Source organism: Hibiscus syriacus, unplaced genomic scaffold, assembly GCF_006381635.1.
Source record: "Hibiscus syriacus cultivar Baekdansim isolate YM2019G1 unplaced genomic scaffold, ASM638163v2 tig00110602_pilon, whole genome shotgun sequence".
In the NCBI taxonomy this organism is placed as follows: Eukaryota; Viridiplantae; Streptophyta; class Magnoliopsida; order Malvales; family Malvaceae; genus Hibiscus; species Hibiscus syriacus.
In genome coordinates, this window is record NW_024062798.1 from 2,279,994 (window position 1) to 2,303,354 (window position 23,361).

General features: G+C 37.2%; 1 protein-coding gene across 1 annotated transcript; it reads right to left on the bottom strand.

Annotated features, from left to right (window-relative positions):
- Positions 1 to 21,614: 21,614 nt before the first annotated feature.
- LOC120135182 lies at positions 21,615 to 22,268 on the bottom strand. The gene has a single exon (XM_039151502.1). It carries the CDS (start codon positions 22,266 to 22,268, stop codon positions 21,615 to 21,617), a length of 654 nt encoding a protein of 217 aa, XP_039007433.1.
- Positions 22,269 to 23,361: the final 1,093 nt, after the last annotated feature.

Below are 23,361 nucleotides of genomic sequence, written 5' to 3' on the forward strand. Positions count from 1 at the left end.
GCAACAGGTGAAGAGCAAGGTACGATACTCGGATCAATCACCCACCAAACTATCCCAAACCATCTTTTAAAGTAATCCAGGAAAGAATCAACAGATAGTTTAAATGTAAAATGAAAGAGCACCTTATCGAAATAGACATATTAAGAAAAAGAGAAGGCTCACATGCAAGGTTGAAAGTTGTCAATTGTCATATGACTTCCAACCTTCACCAGTTTTTGCTCAACAAGATCAGATCTCAATCGAGTTAAGTAGGTTTGAATAACATCGATATTTGTTACAAGCTACGAGGTGAATACCATTCTAACCAAAATACTTTTAACATTCTACAAAATTTCCATGCAAAAAAAAGTAACAAAATTACACCATATACACTGCACGAATTCCATGTTTTACCAAACTCGGCAACTACATTTTTACTTTTGATAAGCACAAAATCAGGGCTCCCAATCTGGTGATGCATGCAAACTAGAATGTAAATTGCTATTTGTATGATACCTAATTTAAAAGGGCTCGTTCTTAGAGATGAACACCGAATTTTATGTTATGAATCAAACTTATAAAATAAATTTTAAGGTAGGAAAATATATTATCACTATAAAATATAAAAAAAATATTTAAATTATATAAAAATTTAAAATTTACCGTTGCGCCAGCCACGGTCAATCCCTGGTAGTTCCTATTCGAATTCTGAACTGAATTCTCCAAACCCAAATTCAAGTTCTATTTTTTCCTTGGGTTAATTACACGGTTGATCACTTATCTTTAAGTTTTGTCTACTTTTGGTCATTGATTTCAAAATTCATAAGATATGGTCACTTACATTTTTATTTGATTAAGATATGGTCATACTGAGTTAAATGTCGTTAACAGCAGTCAAATATTTTGATATATTCACACATTGATCCCTATTATTTACATATTCTCTCAATTTAGTCATACTTTTAATAAATTAAAAGAAATTATATATTTTTAAATAAAAATAAAAAATAAGATATTTCTAAATTAAGTTAATAATAAAATATATTTAATAAGTTGATATAAAAATATTTTAAGTTGATATAAAAAATTATATTATATATAATCCTGTTCTTTGGTCCAACGTTATCTAATCCAATCCCAACAGCACCATCATTTTCTTCTTTTCTCTCCACTTCATCAATATCATCCTGTTCTTTGGTCGTGAGCTAGGAAGCACGGGGACGACAAACTTGTGCCTTTTCAAGTACCCGATACGTCCCCGGTACGGGGACTACACGGGGACGGCTGAGGTACGTACCGGGGACGGTTGAGGTACGTACCGGGGACGTTCCACGGTGGTAGGGTACGGTTGAACGGGCGTCGGGGACATTTTTCCGAGTTCTGGGGATGTTTCGGGGACGGCATGTGACTTTCACATGCGTCCCCAGGATATTTTCGTCATTTTGTATTAAGAAAACAACGGGAACAGCATAACCTAATTGGAGGCTGCAGCTTTCGGCAATAATCCAACTTCTCTATTGGAGCTTTCGGCAGCAATTACTTCTGCTTCTTGAGCTTTTCGGCAGCAATCGACAGCAACATGTGAGTTTCTTCATTGCATTTAATATCAATTCGTTGTATTTGGCAAAAATGGTTCTCAAAATGGAATATTAATTTCATATGCCTTGGAGATGCTAAATCTTTCTTGTTGTCCTGGTTTGGTTATCCCTTCTCTAATTTTAGCCTGAGTTTGTGGAACATTGAGCTCTTTGGGTTTATGTGGTCGATTTGATTATGGAGGAACGATTCCATTTTTAATAAGAAAATCTTTGGAGTTGACCAGATTTTTGAGTAGGTTATGGAAAGGATCTCATTTTGGTGTGTTTTTGGCTAAATTATTGCTTCTTTACCTTGGATTTCTATAGGTCTGTTAACGAGATTATTACTTTGAATTAGTTCTTTTTTGTCTGAGTTATTGCTTGGAGAGATTGATGTGCTTTAATTATTGGGCGTTCTTATTGTTGTGAATTTGTGTTGGTTCAAGTTTGTTATTATTGTTTTTTTTTCTTGGATTTGCATTAGCCTGGCGTTCCTTTGCTATAGTATTCGATCTATTCTTGGGAGTGGACAGAAAGGCTTTGGCAGGAAGGGATCGTTCATTGTTGCAGTGTGTTTCAGTAGATCTATTATTTGTAAATTTCTATGGATCTGCATTTGAGATTAACCATTATGTTTTTACATAACTGCCCCATTATGTTTGATTTGGGTTTAATATTATGGTTTGAGTTTTAAGATTTAACACTTTAATATTATGATTTTATTATGGATTTCATTATTCGATAGTTAATATTATAGTTTGAATCTTGAAATTTGACATTTTAATATTATGGCTTGTTTATGGATTTTATTGTTCTAAACTTAATATTGTTGTTTGACTCTTGATATTTGACTTTATTTATAATTTTTTTTATATATTTATAATTTTAAAAATATTTTATATGCGTACCCTTACTGTCCCCGTATCTTGTAATTTTAAAAATTGTCGTTTCCCGTCCCTGTATCCGTATCAGTGCAACATAGGTCGTGAGATTGCTCCTCCGGTTCTTGCTGTCGAAGCTACCGGTTCGGAACTTTTTGGCTGCTGAGGTCAAGTGGAAGGTTCTGGGAGAGGATCGGAAGAGGAGGCGGCGGCGACGGGGGTACCGGTGGATAAGTGGTTGTGGCGGAGGATTCGAACTCCGTTTCCACTACTACTAGTACTACTGCCATTGCTGATGGTTAAGGTTAGCGCCATTTGAGTGGTTCCGAGCAGCGAGCAGGATAAGAATTAGAAGGTTTTTGTTTTCGTTTTATGGTAACAGTGCATTATTTTTATTATTATTGTCATGGTAAATTACACGCTTACTCACTGAATTTTATTATTTCTCTTATTTCACTCATCATACTTTCAATTTTTTCAATTTACTCTTTAAACTTTAGACATTGAGTTTTTTTGCTCACTCTAAGATGATGTGGATTATTTTATTATTTTTTTTCATATGATGTGTCATATTTTATTAGTATTTTTAATACCAAATATGATTAAAGTAAAAAAATTGAAAATTATAATTATACCCTTAAATCATACCTAAAATTTCAAATTATATCCCAAACTCTAAACTCCAAATAACAACTCCGCCCACCATCACCCTTGACAAGTTCACCCTTACACCGGCAATCATCCTCGCACCGATGATCACCCTCCCACCGACGAATGGTCAAGCTCACCTAAGCTCCTCACTCTCTTTGTTCATCTCCCATAACCCACAACCAAACCAATCAACACAACCATGTCATCCCCTAAAACCATATCCAAACCCCAAACACAACAAATGATAGCAACCAATAAAGGGAAAGAATAAATAACTTGGACTGAATCAACCGTTTTGTTAAAATTTCAACAACAAAAAAGAGTGCAAGGAATCAACCATTTAGCAAAGAAATTAAAAAAGGAAAATAGAGAATTTACCTTTGGGTTTTCAAAAGGGATGACTTCGGTGATCGGACGATAGATCCCAACGGTGAGAAGTGGCATTATGACGGAGAGACCAACATATCTCCATTTGAGCTCCATCCAACAACTCCCAATAGAGATTAGAGAGAGGAAGGCCAAATGATTTCAGTACAAATTCGTTAACATTGGGGCATTTTTAGACGAAACTAAGGGTAGATTCGTGATCATAAGGTAAAAAACATTTGGACTGGAAAATTTGAAGCTCAACGACCGCTGAAAACCACCACGAAAGCCGCCACAGTAGCCACCAATGGTTCTAACCTAGTGTTGTGCTTGAAATATGAATGTGAGAGTGAGAATTTTAGTTTTACGTTTTGGAGGTATATCTTAATATTTTTAAATTTATTTTTTATCATAATTCTAAATAATATTAAAATATTAATAAAGTATAAAATATCATATGGAAAATAATAAAATAATCCATGTCATCAATGATTGATAAAAAAGTTCAATATATAAAGTTTAGTGAGCAAATTGAAAAGAATTAAAAATACATTAAGTAAAATAAGAGAGAATAAAGTCTAGTGAGTAAGTGTGTATTTTACCCTATTAAAAAATAGAATTTTGCATTGGTCTTGTTTAATCCACCGACTCCTCTCAACCAGGCAGGCACAAATTCTTTTATATCTATCTCTAAAAACCGTTAATTGCACAGAAGGTCCCCATTTTCTGACCCTCGTTCCAATTTAACTCTTCAACTTTAAAATATTAATCTATAAACTATGACCTCATTCTTTATTGACTTCTAAATTTTAAAACATATTATATTATTGAACATGTAACCTTTTATAAAAATAATTTATTTTTAAAAATCTAAAGCATTAAATATACAATTTAAAAAACTAATTTTTTTTAAGTGTATTAAGAAGAGAAAATCGCCTCAGTGACCAAAAAAAAGTTATAATATACGATTTTAACCAACTTTTTTTGGATTTGCCAAAATGACCAACAAAATCGCAACGCGAAATAAAAATCGCAACGCGATCCCCAGAATCGCAAATCAGTTTCCAAAATCGCAACGCGATTCTTGAAAATCGCGATGCGATAGTACAAATTCGCATTGCGATTTTCAATAATCGCAACGCGAATATGAAAATCGCAACGCGAACACATAAATCGCAACGCGTATCCGTAAATCGCAACGTGTATCCGTAAATCGCAACGCGTATGGGTAAATCGCAATGCGTATCCGTATATCGCAACGCGTATCCGTAAATCGCAACGATAATACATAAAATCGCAACGCGTATCCGTAAATCGCAACGTGTATCCGTAAATCGCAACGCGTATCCGTAAATCGCAATGCGTATCCGTAAATCGCAACGCGTATCCGTAAATCGCAACGATAATCCGTAAATCGCAACGCGTATCCGTAAATCGCAACGATAATCCGTAAATCGCAACGAGAATCTGTAAATCGCAACGATAATCCGTAAATCGCAACGAGAATCTGTAAATCACAACACTGAAATTTTGGGTATATAACACTGAAATCATAAACTAAATCCCTAAATCGCAACTCATTCCATCTCCATCTATCACTCTCTCCGGCGACATCCGTTCCTATATCCAACGACATCCTTCCCAATCCGGCAACAGGTTTTAGTTTCGCAGCTCGTCTGTTTAGTAAATTAATTTACAACCATGAAATCATCTGATCATGTTTGGATAGATTTGTGTTTTGGAGGGTCATGGGATAATGTTCATGGTGTTTTACAATATATGCCTTTACCCATGAATCTTCAACTAAAATTGTCTTTACAAAAGTTAACTTATGAAACTCTAATGCTACGTGTTTCAAATAAATTGAATTTAGAGCCCCTAAGTGGATTTAGGCTATCTTATCAGAGAAATGGTAAAGTTTATTTGTTAACCGACAATGAAGATGTTGAACGATTCATTGCTTACATTAGTGTTTCACAAGATGATGTTACATTGTATGTTGTTGAACCTAGAAGTAGTATTGTTGGGTCAGTAGCGGGTAGTAATCAACTAAGTTTTTCTCAAAACCCACAACCTTTCTCTAATCCAAATCCCAATCAACTTTCAGCACCAAATTCCGGTTTTCGTATTGACCAGTTAGACGATGATGAGCCAACAGAAAAAATTGTGAGTACTAGTCAGTATTCGAAATTTGGTCTTGGTCAATATCCGGACTTTGATATTGGTCAATACACGGATTTTGATGATGTTTCAGAAGAAGAAACAGACCATGTGTGTAATGATTTTAATATTGGTCAATACCCGAATTTTGATGATGAAACACCCGTTGCCGAGGAAGATGTTGTTGATGATAATGAGGAGGAAGTTACGACTGTGAATGAACATGTTGAACATCCATTCTGTAATTCATATAATCCTGAAGAAGAAAAAGAAGAAGAAAAAGTCCCCGAAGAAAAGAAAATGCCACGGGAGTATAACTGGAATATGCCAGAATTACTTCAGTTACCGGAAGAAGAGTTGGCAAAGAAAGCAGTTGATTGTTACACAAAAGTTATTCGTGTCAAGAAAGATGATTGTTTTGATACAAAGGAAGACTTGAAGATAGCTTTGTATACAAAATGTGTGGAAGATGGCTATCAACTAAAAGTTAACAAATCAAGCAAAGATCGTTTCGAAACAAGGTGTATGATTGACAAAAACTGTACGTGGCGTATGATTGCAAAGAGAATAAAAGATTGCAAAATGTTTCAAGTTAGGACTTTTATTGATAAACATACATGTTCAAGAACCCTCGTTTTTCCTCACCATAGACAGGCAAACAAAAAGGTGTTGGGTGGTTTTCTGGCTGAGTTAATGTTTTGAATGGCAGGGTATATCGGGGACATGAAATTATGACTGACATGAATGCTCGGTTCAAGATTAGTATATCATATTCTCAAGCTTGGAGAGCCAAATGTTATGCCTTGGAATTGTTGAGGGGGTCGCCAGAAGCATCGTTTGCCCAACTGCCGGCTTATTGTCACAATTTAAAGCTGAAAAATCCTGGGTCGGTAACTCATATCAAAACAGATAGAGATGGACGCTTTGAGTTGCTGTTTATCGCCATTGGTGCTACGGTTAGTAAATCAATATAATTTTGTTGACTCATTTTTGTTAGTTACATGCATTTCACATTTAAATGATTATATTTCTTGTGTATATTATTTTGTAGATTCGTTCGTTTATTACTTGCATGCGCCCAGTTATTATAGTTGACGGAGCACATTTGAAAGGTCGATACCTTGGAGTAAACTTATTAGCAGTAGCCATGGATGCTAACAATGGGATATTGCCAATAGCTTACGGGGTTGGCAAATCTGAAACCTCTGATTCATGGACATGGTTTATGGGGCATCTTAGGGATTGCATAGGTCCTATTAGCAATCTGACAATCATATCCGATAGGGCAAACTCAATTGACAACGCTGTTAGAAGGTGTTTCCCAGATGCTTTTCATGGACTTTGTGGTGTTCATTTGTATAGAAATCTAAAATCAAGGTCTGCTGGTATAAAAAAGCACAAATGGACATACTGGAAGGCTGTAAAAGCTTATCGGGAAGTGGATTTCAATAAGCATATAAATTGTTTAAGACGTGTTTTGCCTCAGTGTGCTCAAACACTAGAAGATGTCGGGTTTGAAAGATGGTCAAGAGTACATCAACTTGGAGCAAGATATGGTTTCATGACGTCTAATAGTGCAGAATCAATCAACGCTCTAAGTCGTCATTCCCGGAAATTACCCATTACTATGTTAATGGAGTTTTTTCGAGCCTCTATTCAACAGTGGTACTACAAGAAAAGAAACCATGCAGGTATTATTTCTTTGAATTCGTAACTTATCATATTTATATATTTTACTAAGTATTGTTTATTTAAATTTACAGGAACATTGGAACATCGTGTTACACCATGGACTGAAAAAAGATAACGAAACGTGTTGTGAAGTCAACGTCATGGAGAGTTGAACCATGTTCAAACACTTTGTTTCAAGTACTGGATAATAACTTAAATGGGCTAGTCGATCTAAATGCAAAGACGTGTAGTTGTATGAAATGGCAAACATCTGGTTATCCGTGTGGCCATGTTATAAAAGTTGCTCTTCATTTAAACCAAGATGATTCAAGCGCATACGCTATGGATTGCTACACTACAGAAGTTTATCGACAGACTTATGCCGAGATTGTCTACCCTATTCCACATCCTTCTGAGTGGGACATACCAGATGACTTACAAACAGTTTTGCCACCAGCCATGGACAGAAGGCTACCTGGCCGACCAAAAAGTCACGATCGTATACCGTCTAAGGGTGAAGAGAAGAAGAGATCGACATGTAGTCGGTGCAAGGAAAGTGGTCATACAAGGTTGACATGTGGATCACCAGTGCCATCAAAATCATCTTTTCCTCTACCAAAATATGGATCCTCATCAAAATCCAAAGCTCATATGGTGTCAAGCAAAAGGCAATCATCTTTAAAATCCCAATCACGATTGGCTTCACCTTTTGAGACTGTTAACTTAGGTGATTTTTAAATGCAAACGTTGTATTATGTGGATTTTATGTGTGAACTTTTAACATTTTCAGTTGAATTAATGACTCAGGCCAACCATTTTGACTTAACCAACTCTTGTTATTCAGTTGTTATCACTATTAGGCATGCATTTGACTATCGCAACACGGAAAATACAATCGCAACGCGAAATGAAAATCCCAACATGAAAATCGCAATGCGGAAATGAAAATCGCAACGAGAGAATCGCAATGCGAAATGAAAATCGCAATGCGAAATGAAAATCGCAACGAGAGAATCGCAATGCGAAATGAAAATCGCAATGCGAAATGAAAATCGCAATGCGAAATGGAAATCGCAATGCGAAATGAAAATCGCAATGCGAAATGAAAATCGCAACGAAAGAATCGCAATGCGAAATGAAAATCGCAATGCGAAATGAAAATCGCAACAAGATAATCGCAATGCGAAATTATAAACGCATTGCGATTTTCATTTCCGCATTGCGATTTTCATTTCGCATTGCGATTCTCTCGTTGCGATTTTCATTTCGCATTGCGATAGTCATTTTTGCCTTCAACATAATGCAGATTGAAATCAACAAAATCAACCATTACATTTCAATCAATTAAACAAGCACAAATAAGAATTATGTTCGCATCAATTACACAAATCAACTTTTACAAATCATCTTTTACAAATCAATTAAACAATCAAAAAATAAGCAATAATTCTTATTTCCGATCATCTACTATTGAATCAACTTTTACAAATCAATTAAACAATCAAAAAACAATCAATTAAACTATTGAATCAACTTTTGCAGCTCGACATCATTTTCACGCAGTTCACTTCTGAGATTAACCTGCAGAAACCAAACATTTGTTCAGACAACACTTTCTACAAATTATTGAATTCTAGTTACTTAACCAAACATTTTCAAACCAAAAGTATATAAACTTACCAATTGTTTATGGACATTTTTATAACGCGGATGCAGGTAGGCAGCGTCTCGTATATATCGATTTAGCCATATAATGCCGAAACCACAAGCCTACTGCAGCTTTATCTCTATCGGTGGGAGGTAGATACTTGATGCTTCCCGTCGTCAAACGCTCCAACGCCAAGCATACGAGAGGACCACAATCTCCTCTGGCTCCGCTCGTTTGTTGTGGCGCGGTCTCGTCTCTAATAACTGTAATATTGAGCTTCTTTGGCTTCTTGTTTCCAGAACGAGTCCAATAATTGATCGCATCCAAGAATTTAGCCAAATGAGAGCTCCATCCCTTAATAACATCTCTTAAATCAGCCAATGATATGTAATTTATCATGCTGTCATACACTATTGTCTTAAGGGATGGGAGCTGAAGCTCGACGAGAATCCAATGTTTACGTTCCAAAACAGGGATAAACACCTGCAATCATAAGTAATAATTCATTCATTTGCGCACTTATTTCATAAAACCTTTAAACTCAATCTAAAATAAATACTAACCTTATCGACCTCCCACCATGCAGGATAAAGTTTAGCTTGTCCATTGCCCAAATCAAATGATTCATCTCGTGCATTCTTCAAGTGAACGGCGTGAAAAGACGTCGGCATTATTGTATATCGTATATTTTTATTTTTCTTAAGTTTTCTTATTATTAGAAGACGTGTCACCCACGCATCGATATGCTGTTTTACAAAAAAAGACATATATTAGTGACTTACATAAATTTAAAAAAAAAATTAATCAAATTGAAATATAAGAAAAATATAAGACTTACCCCCCCATCGAAATAGCCATTGTCTTCGACCCCTAATAATACGCCCCACCAAGGCCGTTCAAGCAACAAAAAGATATCATCGGTGAGCTTGCATATGTCAGTGAAACACCCCTTGCTCCGCTCATGTAGATAAAAATCAACTGCGGTCTTAGCCCAAAGGGTGTTATCCAAAATTGTGTCCGGTAGTTGTTCCCTCTCCTCTTCAGATACCGGTATGGTACTGGCCGGTAACTCATACGAGAGCCAACTTGAATCCATCATGTCCGGCACGACAGAGGGTTTCTCAAGAAGCCTACATATGACGCCATGTGAATCGGGCTCTTGAATGGTGGGAGGGACCTCTTCAATGATGACAGTGGCCTCTTGAACGGTGGGAGGGGACTCTCGAGGAATGATATGGGGGGCCTCTTCAACGATAGGAGTGGACTCTTGAGGGATGACAGGCGAGTCGGGCTTCTTCTTGCGGTGTCTTCGCACTATTGGGGTGTACGGAGACTTAATAGCACGTGCACGCTGTCTGATGCGTGAACTCCGTCGTGCAAGCATAACCCGACGTAAAGCATCCACTCTATCGGGCCGCTAAATAATTAAATACAAAAATCAGTAAATAAACAGACATGATATTTAAACAGTGAAAACAAAGACAAATATGTTTCAAACTTGCATTGTATTCACCCAAGTCATTATTCTATCATAGTTCACAAAATGCATCAGATAACAAAGAAAAATATGTTTCAAACTAATACCCTGAAGTTAGTATTTGTTTTGTCTATTGGTTGAAGTAAATTTATCCATTCAAGTTTCAATTTGCAGAAGAAGAAATAGTTTACTTTCGCAACACGAAACTTAAAATCGCAACGCGAAACCAAAATCGCAACGCGAAATGAAAATCGCAACGACAGAATCGCAATGCGAAATGAAAATCGCAACGAAAGAATCGCAACGCGAAATGAAAATCGCAATGCGATTTTGGTTTCGCGTTGCGATCTTGTCGTTGCGATTTTGGTTTCGCGTTGCGATTCTGTCGTTGCGATTTTCATTTCGCGTTGCGATTTTGGTTTCGCGTTGCGATTTTAAGTTTCGTGTTGCGAAAGTAAACTATTTCTTCTTCTGCAAATTGAAACTTGAATGGATAAATTTACTTTCAACCAAAAGACAAAACAAAGACAAATACTATTTCACAGTGTTAAAGAATACACAGTTTAGCAGAATTGGCAGCAACCGAACAAATTTACTTTCAACCAAAAGACAAAACAAAGACAAATATATTTCACAGTGTTAAAGAATACACAGTTTAGCAGAATTGGCAGCAACCGAACAAATTTACTTTCAACCAAAAGACAAAACAAAGACAAATATATTTCACAGTGTTAAAGAATACACAGTTTAGCAGAATTGGCAGCAACCGAACAAATTTACTTTCAACCAAAAGACAAAACAAAGACAAATACTATTTCACAGTGTTAAAGAATACACAGTTTAGCAGAATTGGCAGCAACCGAATAAATTTACTAAGCAATCTAAGTGAAATGGCTAATCTAAGTGAAATTACGAGTAAATTTATCATTAAGTTAAATATGGAAAATCTTAAACTTACCTCGTTGCGTAGAGTATGAACCTCATTCTGCAACGATACTATCATCTCACGTAGAGCGGCAACCTCACCACGTAAAGTTGACACCTCCACACGCCATGCACCATCGTTATCGCGTAGAGTACCGATCTCCTCACGCAAGGCATTGACCTCATCACGTAACTCCCTTGACTCATCCCGTTGAGGTGGAGGTGGAGAACAGGGAGATAGGAGTCGTGGCATCTTTGCCGGTCGCCTATCATGAGGTGATGGTGGAGAAGAGGCTCGATGATGTGACGGGATAGGTGATGGCTCTCGTTCTAGAGGTGTATAGTCGTCACGATCGGGTGATGGCTCTAGGTGAGGTGATGGCTCTCGAATTGGAGGAAGTGGATGCTGCTCATCATCCGTGCCATCAAAAAAACTCTGACTAGCTTGCCACCAATCAGTGGCAAGCTCTTCCTCCGTGGGTGACAGTCTTTGTAATGGAATGTTGGCCTCCTAAAATATAAAAACTCAAACAAAGTTAAACGTCTACTATTAATAACTTGTTTATATATATGAAAGTATTTGTGTTAACTTACATTATTTATTGTGGCATATGGTATTAAGTCTTCCCAATCCAACAGAGTTTTCCTCTTCCAGGAAATAGCCCTGGGAATATCATTTGACGTTTTTATTGCATATGTACGCATGCTGGGGAAAGCCTCGAATATCCAAATCTACAAACAATATAATAACAAAATTAGTAATTGTTAAATAATTAATTATAATTTTAGAAACATTATATAGAAATTCTTACCTTAAAGGCCCAAACAAAGCCTGACAAAGTGTATTTGGACCCATCGCCCTGCAAACTTTTGCGGTCATCAAAGGCAGACGACAACTTAGTCCAGGTAGCTTTCCATATATACGAACCCCACGGAAACAGATTCCATGCATTCAGGTCCTCTACCAATATTATTAGCTCCCGATGAATAGGTTGTCTGGCCTCTCTGCCTAAAAAGCCGGCATACACAAGTAGTAGAAGGCATACTCGGACAACATCGACGTCTTCCATCCGAGTGAAACCAGCTTTCTTATTAAATAATTTCTTCAGGTCGTCGACATGTAGGTTCGGCTTCTCCATTGACTCATCCGGAAAAACCCGGGATAACCATGATGGACGGGCGATATGACGAGTGTACCGGCCTACATCATCGTGTCCGAATCGTAGACCAGTGATTAAGCAGAACTCCTTCCGCCCAAAGCAAGTATACGCTGGTGGAAAATGAAACCATATCTCTTCCTCACCACGTTGTATACTGTCGGGTAGATTTGATGTCATGGTCTGAAGCCACAAATGGGTCAAATTAGCATCTCCACCCGGATGCTGTACTCTCAGCCATGGCCCGAAGCAGGTTTCCTCAAACAATTGTCTTTGAGCAGGTGAAAGCTTCTTTGCAATTGTAGTGGCCAGGCTGACTTTATTTCTCAAGGTCAATTGAGCCGAAAAAAATTTCTACAAAAACAATAAACATACCAAGTTAGATATACCAAAAACTACACTGTGAAGATATACCAAAAACAATAAACATAAAAAGTAGTAGTTTATTCTTGAAACTAAAATTTGCAACACTGTTTTGTCTTTTGGTTGAAATGAAAATCGCAACGAGAGAATCGCAACGCGAGATGACAATCGCAACAAGAGAATCGCAACGCGAAATGAAAATCGCAACGAGAGAATCGCAACGCGAAATGAAAATCGCAATGCGATTTTGGTTTCGCGTTGCGATTCTCTCGTTGCGATTTTCATTTCGCGTTGCGATTCTCTCGTTGCGACAGTCATTCTCTCGTTGCGATTTTCATTTATCTCGTTGCGACTCTTCTGCAAATTGAAACTTGAATGGATTGCATTACTTCAACCAAAAGACAGAACAAAGACAAAGACAAATACTAACTTGAAAATCGCAACGAGAGAATAGCAACGCGAAATGAAAATCGCAACGACAGAATCGTAACGCGAAATGAAATCTAAGTGAAATGGTTAATCTATTATTGAAATGACCAGTAAACTTATCATCAGTTTCAATATGAAAAACCTACAATAATGCAAACATTTCAAAATAAAAATAATTAAAAAAACTAACCCTCGGAGGTTGATTTTCCATTTCTGAATATTGTGAGGGATTTCTGACCGTGAATGGTTGTGAGGGATTTCGCCGGAGATGGGGACGGAAATCTTCGGAGATGGGGACGGATTTCTTCGCCGTAGAGAGTGAGAGATGGAGATGGGACTGAGTTGTGATTTTAGGTTTTAGGTTATGAGTTGCGATTACGGGATTTTGTCTTAATATTCTTTTTGTAATTTGAAAATAAAATACGCGTAGCGATTATAATGGCGCTTTAAATATCGCGTTGCGATTTACGGATACGCGTTGCGATTTTATGTATTATCGTTGCGATTTACGGATACGCGTTGCGATATACGGATACGCATTGCGATTTACCCATACGCGTTGCGATTTACGGATACACGTTGCGATTTACGGATACGCGTTGCGATTTATGTGTTCGCGTTGCGATTTTCATATTCGCGTTGCGATTATTGAAAATCGCAATGCGAATTTGTACTATCGCATCGCGATTTTCAAGAATCGCGTTGCGATTTTGGAAACTGATTTGCGATTCTGGGGATCGCGTTGCGATTTTTATTTCGCGTTGCGATTTTGTTGGTCATTTTGGCAAATCCAAAAAAAGTTGGTTAAAATCGTATATTATAACTTTTTTTTGGTCACTGAGGCGATTTTCTCAATATTTTAAGTCGTGAATTTGATTCTTAATACATTTAGAAATAAATTAAATTATTTTATTTAATTGAGTTAATAATATGATAATAAAAAATAAATATAAAATTAAAATAGAATGATATTAATAATTTTAAAAATAGTATAATAATTTAAATTTAAAAATTAATATTGAGTATAATTATATTTTGAGAAATATTAATTAAAATAAGAATCATAATTTAATAAATGGGTATATTTCCCGAAAAATCACCGGTGATCGGTATATTTACCGATCTAACACCGGTCAGATTATATTTCCCGATCTAACACCCGTAGCAATAAAGCGCGTCCCCTGAACCGCGTTATATGTTGATTTGGCGCCACGTGGGGTATAGCGCCCCCCCTGATTCGCGCTATATGCCACGTAGGGGTGAATTATATTTAACGGGGTCCCTGGTCCGCGCTATATTTTTTATCTGAATAATTACATATAGTGCGGTGCATGTACCACGCCTTATATGGTTCTAAATACCCTCCTCCGCCGGTTAAGTTTCTCACATCTCCTCGCATCTCTCATCTCAACTTATAAATTAATACAACAATTCCGTCAACGAGTAATAATTCTGGCAATCTTCTCATATTTGATTTAGAAGTTCGTGCAATTTTTCGTTATAAGGTAATTTTGTTATAATTTTTTAATTATACTTATTGTTTATTATCATTATTTGAAAAAATATTATACTAATTATTTTCAATTAATTTTTATGTTTGTAAAATTGAAAAGCGGGAGCATACGTCGAAATAGTTTTACGGTGTAGATAATAATATAAAATTATATTATTTAAATTATTTACGTTGATGTGTAAAAAATTTATTGTGTTGTATTTTCGTTCATATATAATTTATTTAATCAGGTTTGTTTCAGTTATTTTTTTTGGAGATATAATATTGCCGCACTTTTAAACTCAAAGAATGGCGCGACTTTCAGCTATTGTTTATTATGATGGTGAAATTCGAGAAGATGAAACCGGCGTTGTTTTCGTATCAAATGAGCGTGTTAAAATATCATTCAAGAGAAACATAACTCTTGAGGAGCTGATAACGAAGATTTCGAGGAAGATTCATGTTGGAAGTAGTAGAAGAATGTCGTCGTTGCAGTACAGATTTCCAACATCACTATTGCCATTAACTTATACAACGTTCGAACTTTCGAACAATGCTGATGTTAAAATGATGGTTGAAGCTCAAAGTAATTATTCAGACGCCGCTATTCTGATGTATGCACATTTTGTTCAAGTGTGTGTTGTTCGGGGTCAATCTTTAAGCTCACACTATGGGCTGGCTGAACAAGTTGATCAAGTTGACAGCCCGACTACAGTAATGTGTAATGATTTTAATGCCATAATGGGGAGACATTTATCCGCAACTCCTTACGATATGTACCGAGGTGGGTCCACGAACAATCCGTATGGCAACACCGCGTCCAATTCAAGGGGAAGGCATCCATCCGCAAATTTCTTTGACCATATGGAGATGCCATCGACGCAACCATCTGTGCAGTTTCCATTTGACACGATGGCTTCAAGCTCCAGGGAGAGGCATTCGACTGCGAGCTTTTTCGATCTCAATGTCGATATTCCTTCCAATTCAAGGGGAAGGCGTGCAAGTAGTAGGTTCTTCGACCTAAATGTGGAGAGCATGGAGGAACCATCATCTCCACCAGAAGAACCGCTTCGTGAGCCTGGTGCGGATGGTGCTGAGACTGGACTATTCATTCACCCATAATCACCGCAATTCAACTCCGATGATGATGAAGTTCCAGGAAATGTGGCACAAACTGACCCTCTTGCACATATGTATGAAGTTGATTATGGTGCAATGTACGGGCCAGAATTTGCAGATATGCCTCATCTCGGTGACTATGGATATTCCTCATCAATAAATAATGGTGAATTATCTTTAGGCATGAAGTTCTCAAGCAAAGAAGAAGCGGTGATGGCTATAAAAAATTACAATATTCGTAATTCTGTTCAGTCCAGAGTCAACCGATCCACGACCGAAAAATATGTATGCTACTGTGCCCGACGCGAAAACGGATGCAATTGGATGGTTCGCGTATCGAAAAGGAAGAGGAAAAACAACATATGGGAACTAACATCATACAACGGTCCTCACACATGTTGTGCTGGAGAGGTCAACCAAAATCATCCCAACTTGGACTCTGAAGTGATATACCAAGTCATCATGCCTATGGTAAAAGCAAGCTCTCATATCGCAGTATGGGTACACTATCTCCTATAAAAAAGCTTGGTTGGTTAAACAAAATGCCATTGTCAAACTTCATGGCGAATGGGATGCATCTTACAACGAACTTCCAGGTTGGTTTAGGCTGGTGCGGACGTTGAATCCTGGGATAATTGTGGACTTTGAAACCTCCTATACATACCATAATGATCGAGTTCTTCGCTATCGAAGCCAATTCTACCGGGTTTTTTGGAGTTACCCATAGTGCGTTAATGCTGCCAAATACTGCAAGCCTGTGGTCCAGATCGAAGGGACTTTCTTGTATGGAAAATACAAGCAAGTTTTATTATTGGCAGTTGTCCAAGATGGCAATCGCAACATTCTTCCAGTTGCTTTTGCTCTTGTCGAAGGAGAAAATACAGATTCTTGGGCTTTTTCCTCCGAAATTTACGTGCACATGTTATCACGAGGGAAAATATTTGTGTCATTGCAAATCGCGGAGCTGGGATCAAAGCAGCAATGGAGTCTTTGGGTCCAATGTGGCAACCACCCTTTGTCCAACATAGGTATTGTCTCCGATACATTGCTGCGAACTATCATGGAAGACACAAGAAGAATGATGAGCGTCAATTAATTGTGCGCATGGGTAAGTGAAAGCAAGTTAGTAAGTTATACATTTTTTGATCATTTTAATTTTGCAAAGAAAGCAAGTTAGTAAGCTATATATTTTTTGATCAGGTTACGAACTACTTGAATCAATGCTTCAAGATTTGCGGGCGAAGAACGAGGAATGATACGATTACATCAGCCTCATCGATAAAGAAATGTGGACGAATGCATATGATGGTGGATATCGATATGGACACATGACGACCAACTTGGCTGAGGCAATCAATTCAACCTTAAAGGGTGCACGTTACTTACCTGTAGCGGCTTTGGTAAAAACTACATATTTTCGTTTGAGGGCGCTTTTTGCGAAGCTCAGGGGACAAGCTCAAACTTGGATGCAAGGCGGTCATGTCTATCACCCTAGATTAGTTGCAGATCTACAGAAAAAAAATTGATGCATCAAATGGAATGTCTGTAACAAGTTTCTCTAGAAGGCATGAAATGTTTCGTGTCACAGAGTTGTCGCGACCTCTTCAAGGGATTGAAGCTATGTCATTAAGAGTAAATCTAAGGGACAGAACGTGCGACTGCGGGTTTTTTCAAGCTCTGAAGTATCCATGCTCTCATGTGATAGCAGCTTGCTCGCATACACGTCAAGACTATAACCATTTTGTGGATCTCGTATACCTACTATCTGAAGTTTTTAAGGTATACGGATTTGAGTTTCCCCCCATAGGTAATGACAAAGACCCTGATGAGGTTCAAGATTGGCTTCCGATTGTATCAAATCTGAGTTTATTGAGGGAGCGTGGTCGTCCAAAATCCAATCGAATTCATTGTAATATGGATATTCGAGAAAGATCTAGACAAGACAGAAGATGTGGCCATTGTAGAAACGCAGGACACACTAGAAAAATATGTCCACTTCTGTTGTCATCAAGTAACAATTGATGAGGAAATGATGTATTTGTTTATCAAATAATAATTATTGTATTTTAATTTGCATTTACTTCAAGTTAATGTCATTCGATAATCACTGATGAAGATTAAAAAACGAACACAATCATTAAATTTTATCAAACTAATAACAATTTGGTATTTAAATACAACAAACTTACAATAAGAATTAAATGGTAAATGATAACCAAATTACAATAACTGATATTAAATGGTAATAAACAAAATTAACTGAAATATATTAAAAAAGTCCAACAAATTTAACAAAATAAAGTAAGTATTAAATGAGAAATAATAAAAAATTACAATTAAACAAAATAAAGTAAATACAAATATAATAAAAAAATCTATCGATGACTACGTCGCGAATGTGTTCCACAGGGCGGTGGCTGTCGGTCTCGAGGAGGATTTCTTCGTATCATTGGTTCTGACTCCTCGTTGTCATCATCGTCGTCGTCGTCGTCGTCCTGAGCAGGTACATTAGGTTGATGAGGAGCTGATGACGATGAAGCACCTCCATAGAATAAAGACCCTGGAGGTGTATAACTGACTACCCCACCGGCCTGCAAAAATTGGGAAAACTGGGAAAACCCAGACATCGCTGAGTGTGAAAATGTACAGGAGGTGTCTGTGCTGCGGCCATGGGTGATGAGGTTGAACCCGCAAAATATCCAGTATATGAACCCCAAGTTGAATCTACAAACATAGACCCATAATAGCCTCCAGGAGGGGTCATCTGTGACGGTGGCGGCGGCGGGCTCATAAAATCAGGTGAAGGCGGCGGCGGTATCTGGTAATGGAAAGGTGATGGCGGTATCATATGGGGTTGCGGCATCATAAATGGCTGCGGTGGATGCTGTGAAGGTCCTGCTGGTGTAGCTGAGGATGAATCGGAAGCACCTGGTCTCCGTCCACGAGTCGGGGGACGATGTTGCTGTGTCGGATTACGTCTCTGTCGACGTCGTGGAAAGGTCTGCCCTTGTACATCATTGGGAAGCAGAAACGGTTTCCCGTTACTATTGAACCACTCATAATAACCGTCAGTATACATCAAGAGGTCATAAAAAATGGGCTCTCTACGGGGAAGGCGCCGATATCGATCTTCCCACAACACGACCCACTCATGATGCCTCACCAGCCAATCTGTATCTGTCTTGCCGCATCTATCTAAGTTATGCAACTCATCCATATTACGAGGTGCTTCCGGAATTGGTTGAAAACAACCAAACTGCCGGAGCACGCGATCAGTGGAGTGCCACTCGACGGTCGCATAATAGATCAGAGGGACCATTGCCGTCCAAACATCTGATGGACCCCTCAACTCAGGTGGGATCACCGCCCTCACATCATCAGTAGAATATGGCACCCATTCAAACTAAAACAAATAATATATAATTTTTATCAAAAGAATAATCTAATTATATAACAATAATCTAAAATCGATTTTTAAACATTAAAATTCATACCTGTGTGCCAGCCTTCTGATCGATTAGCACCCTAATTTTTTATAAATCATCAGGTAGCTCCTGATGATTTTTCCTATCAGTAGACCACCTATTCAAGAAAAAAAATTTATTATACGCTGTATAAAATTATTAATATACAAAATCAATTTTATAATTACCTCAGAAGTAGTGGAAATACGAATGGGTTCTTCACAACGGGACATAAAAAGGGCAATCGATACCATGCCCAAGATTGCAGTAGTAGGAGACATCCGCCAATAGCATTACGTCTGTAATCAGTGGCTCCACACATCTCCCTGTACAACAAAGCCAAAACTGTCGAGCCCCAACTGAATGATCCGGCGAGACGAAAGTCGCTAAGATGTCGCAACCACATGCAGTGAACTAGGTTGCGCGATTTGTCCGGCATCAGCAACCCTCCTATCAACTGCAATATGCATGCCCGTTCATACATCTTAACCTCACCCTCAGAGGCGTCTGCGCTCAACTCTTGAAAATTGGCATCTAACCAATTTAACGGTATCCTACCTCCGATAAAACTTTCCGGGACACGCCCTAGATTATCCCGACACAAAGTAGTCCAAGAACCGGAAGCTATCCCTGCTATCACATCTCCATCCACCGGAAGCCCCAGGTGCATAGAATCATCCTTAAGCGTGATCGTGCACTCTCTGCACGGAAGATGGAATGTGTGGGTCTCCGGCCTCCACTGCTCTACTAAGGCAGAAATACGGTCTGGTTCTATCTTACAGTGACCCTGATATCTACCTATGTAACCAAATCCAGCCTTTACTAAATACGGCAAGACACGACTAGGTATCACTAACTTAAGATTCCTAATAAAAGGAACTAATATACGGTCCTTCTCCTAAAAATAAATAATTACAAAAATTAATTTTTAATCTAATAATCATGCATTAAATAAATCAACTAATTATTACTAATAATTTAAATTAAATTAAAACGTTAAAATGTTACCGTATCAGCAAAGTGTCGAGATATATGATTTCCATCCAAGCGAAGTAGACCGCTTTCCATTATATATCTACAAAAGAATTATATTAGTAAAATATTAAATAAAGTAAAATACTTAAATAAATTAAATACATAATATTAAAAATATTATAAAATATACCTTAAACAGAGAGAGTATTTGAGAGAATTTGAGAGAATTTGGTGTGATGAAAGTGATTGAGGATGGGGGTATTTATAGGAATGATCGGGGTGTGGAGGGGTGGGTAATTAAAGGTATAACGCCCCCTGTATCGCGCTATACCCCACGTGTCAGATAACCAGATATAGCGTGGCCCCTGATCCGCGCTATACCCCTACGTGGCGTATAGCGCGGATCAGGGGGCGCGCTATACCCACATGTAATCCATGACAGCGTATAGCGCGGTGCAGGGGGCACGCTATACCCAACGTGACGCCAAATCAGCATATAACATGATTTAGAGGGCGCGCTTTACTGCTACGGGTGTTAGATCGGAAAATATAATCTGATCGGTGTTAGATCGGTAAATATACCGATCATCGGTGATTTTTCAGAAATTTCACGTAATAAATGAGTATTCTAATTTAAGGTCAAAGTGCTTAACTTATATATATTTTAAATTTATATAATAATTATAAGATAATATTTATTATTCATTTAACTATTTATAATATATATTATACTATACAATACAATATACTATACAAATGCAGTCTTCAAATATATACTTAATGACAATTTGGGAAAACACAAATTTATACTAGTGGGTCTAAATTTTAATTAATCCTTTATGTTTGATCTATTGAACAATTAATTAAGATCTGGTTTTGTAAAGGTTCGTTGTGGGGTGATTCTCTCAACCTAGTTAACTCTAGACACAAACGGCAAAATTTAAATATCTGACCTTATTTAAGAAGTCTAGTACATCATCTTACTAAATCAACTAACTGTTGGTCAAATTTTTTAAATTTTAAGAAATAATATATTTATAAAATTTTAAATAAAAATAATTTTTTAATAAAAAGATATATAAATTTTTGGAATGTATAATAATTTTAAATTTTAAGAAAGAACGATTATCTTGAGCCGTCCTCTGGTTCATCCTGATTTTGCTTGCAACTTATTTTCTGTTTCTTTAATTTACCAGTTCCATAATTAACACAAATTTACAAACCTAAATAATTAATATCCACTATTTGCATCCAAAACGACACCGTAAATAGGGTAAGGATTCAGGTCACAACGTAAGCTCCGAAATTTCCATCATCGGTTTCTAACAAGCCTCCAAACGCCTCAAAGTCACCATTATTACTATGATTATTGTTGTTGGCAACCGAGTCACCGCCGATTTCGAACTCAAACGATTCGTAACCCGGAATCGGGAACTCAAACCCCATCATCTCCCCAATTCCATCCCCTCCTAACACCACACTTTCCTCAACATCAACGGTCCCGAATTTCTGTCCCTCCTCAACAACCGAGAAACTCGGCGGCAAACCCAGTTCATCATCCGATGCCTGGAAAAGAAAACCTAGATCCGGCCTCGACTCACCGGGTTCCGATGATTTTTCCGGCAGCTTCGCTTGATTCGGGACTAGTATCTCTTCTTCGAAACTCTTGAGCACCGAGTCTAGTCCCTGAATCACTGGCTCAGGTTCAATGACCGGGTCGGAATCGTCCAAGAAGTTGAGCAAATCCTCCTGGATAATCTTCGACTCCCGCAACTGAATGTCCCCATCATCGGCGTCGGGTCCTTGGTGAGTAAACTCGTGTGAGTCTGAGCCGTTATTAGCCGAGTCGAGACGAGCGAGTTTTAACATAGCCGCCTCCGACTCAAATTCCTCAAACGCTTCCCGGACTCTCTTCTTGTTGTCGTCACTTTCCATTGGAGAATGAGTTTAGCTCCGAATTTAGAAAACAAAACAACCTTAATGTTCAAAGTTCAATGCATTAACTTAGTCATTGGATAGGGGAGACTTCCCAAGGAGCAAACGAGTAATAAATTTCTTTTAGGGATCAGTGTTTGGATGGCCAGAAAAATACTAACAGAGGTAAGAAATTGAAAACAAATGGAAGAAATAGAGAGGTGGCAGCGGACCTGAGTTTTTCTAGAGAGAGAAAATGGGGAATGCTGGGTGAGTTGGGGAGAAATACTGAACCGGTTTATATAATAGTTGCAGAACTACCATTGTCGAAGTTTGATTTTACATTTTCTTTTCGAAAAGTTAGATTTATCTTTTTATTTAGTTTAATAATTGGTGTATTCTTGCAAATATGTATTAGTTATTTATTTTCGTTTTCAAAATCATATATCACATTATGTTTTAGTTATTTTTTAATTATTTAATGTTAAAAAATAAATAAAATTATTAATATGATAAAATTATTCTTTAAAATATCTAATTATAATGTGACAATAATTTATGATAACATGTTAATACTATTGTTAGTTTTCTAATAGTAAATGATTAAAACAAAATTAAAATATAACTTTAGGCAGTGACGGATGTATATGGTAATCAGGGTGGATACATACCAAGCCTGAAATATGAATTTCTTTGTATTAGTTATCAATTTTATTAATGGTATTTACTTTAAAATTTTATTTGTTTCTATCTCATACAAATTTTTTTTATTATTAATATATATGTGTCTATACTCAAAAATATTTTTGGTTTCATTATAGACATTAGATGTGATTTTAAAAAAAATCAAACTATCAAAATAGAACTGCGAAAATAGATGTATGAGTAATTATATAGTTTACCCTTTAACAATTTTATAATTTAGATGAAGACAACCACGTCTAATGCGTGTGTGCGTGTCAAGTAGATGTAAATTTACGGAAACATGTTACGTATTATAATCTAATCAAACGGTTTAAAATATAAAAAATAAAAAAAAATAAATAAATATTATCTTAATCAATCGAGATAATGTCAAGTTTACTTTAAAAAAAGACAAACAACATATAAAAAC

Excerpts from the sequence above, each read along its gene's own strand:
- LOC120135182 (XM_039151502.1), bottom strand. The coding sequence starts at position 22,268 with ATGGAAAGTGACGACAACAAGAAGAGAGTCCGGGAAGCGTTTGAGGAA.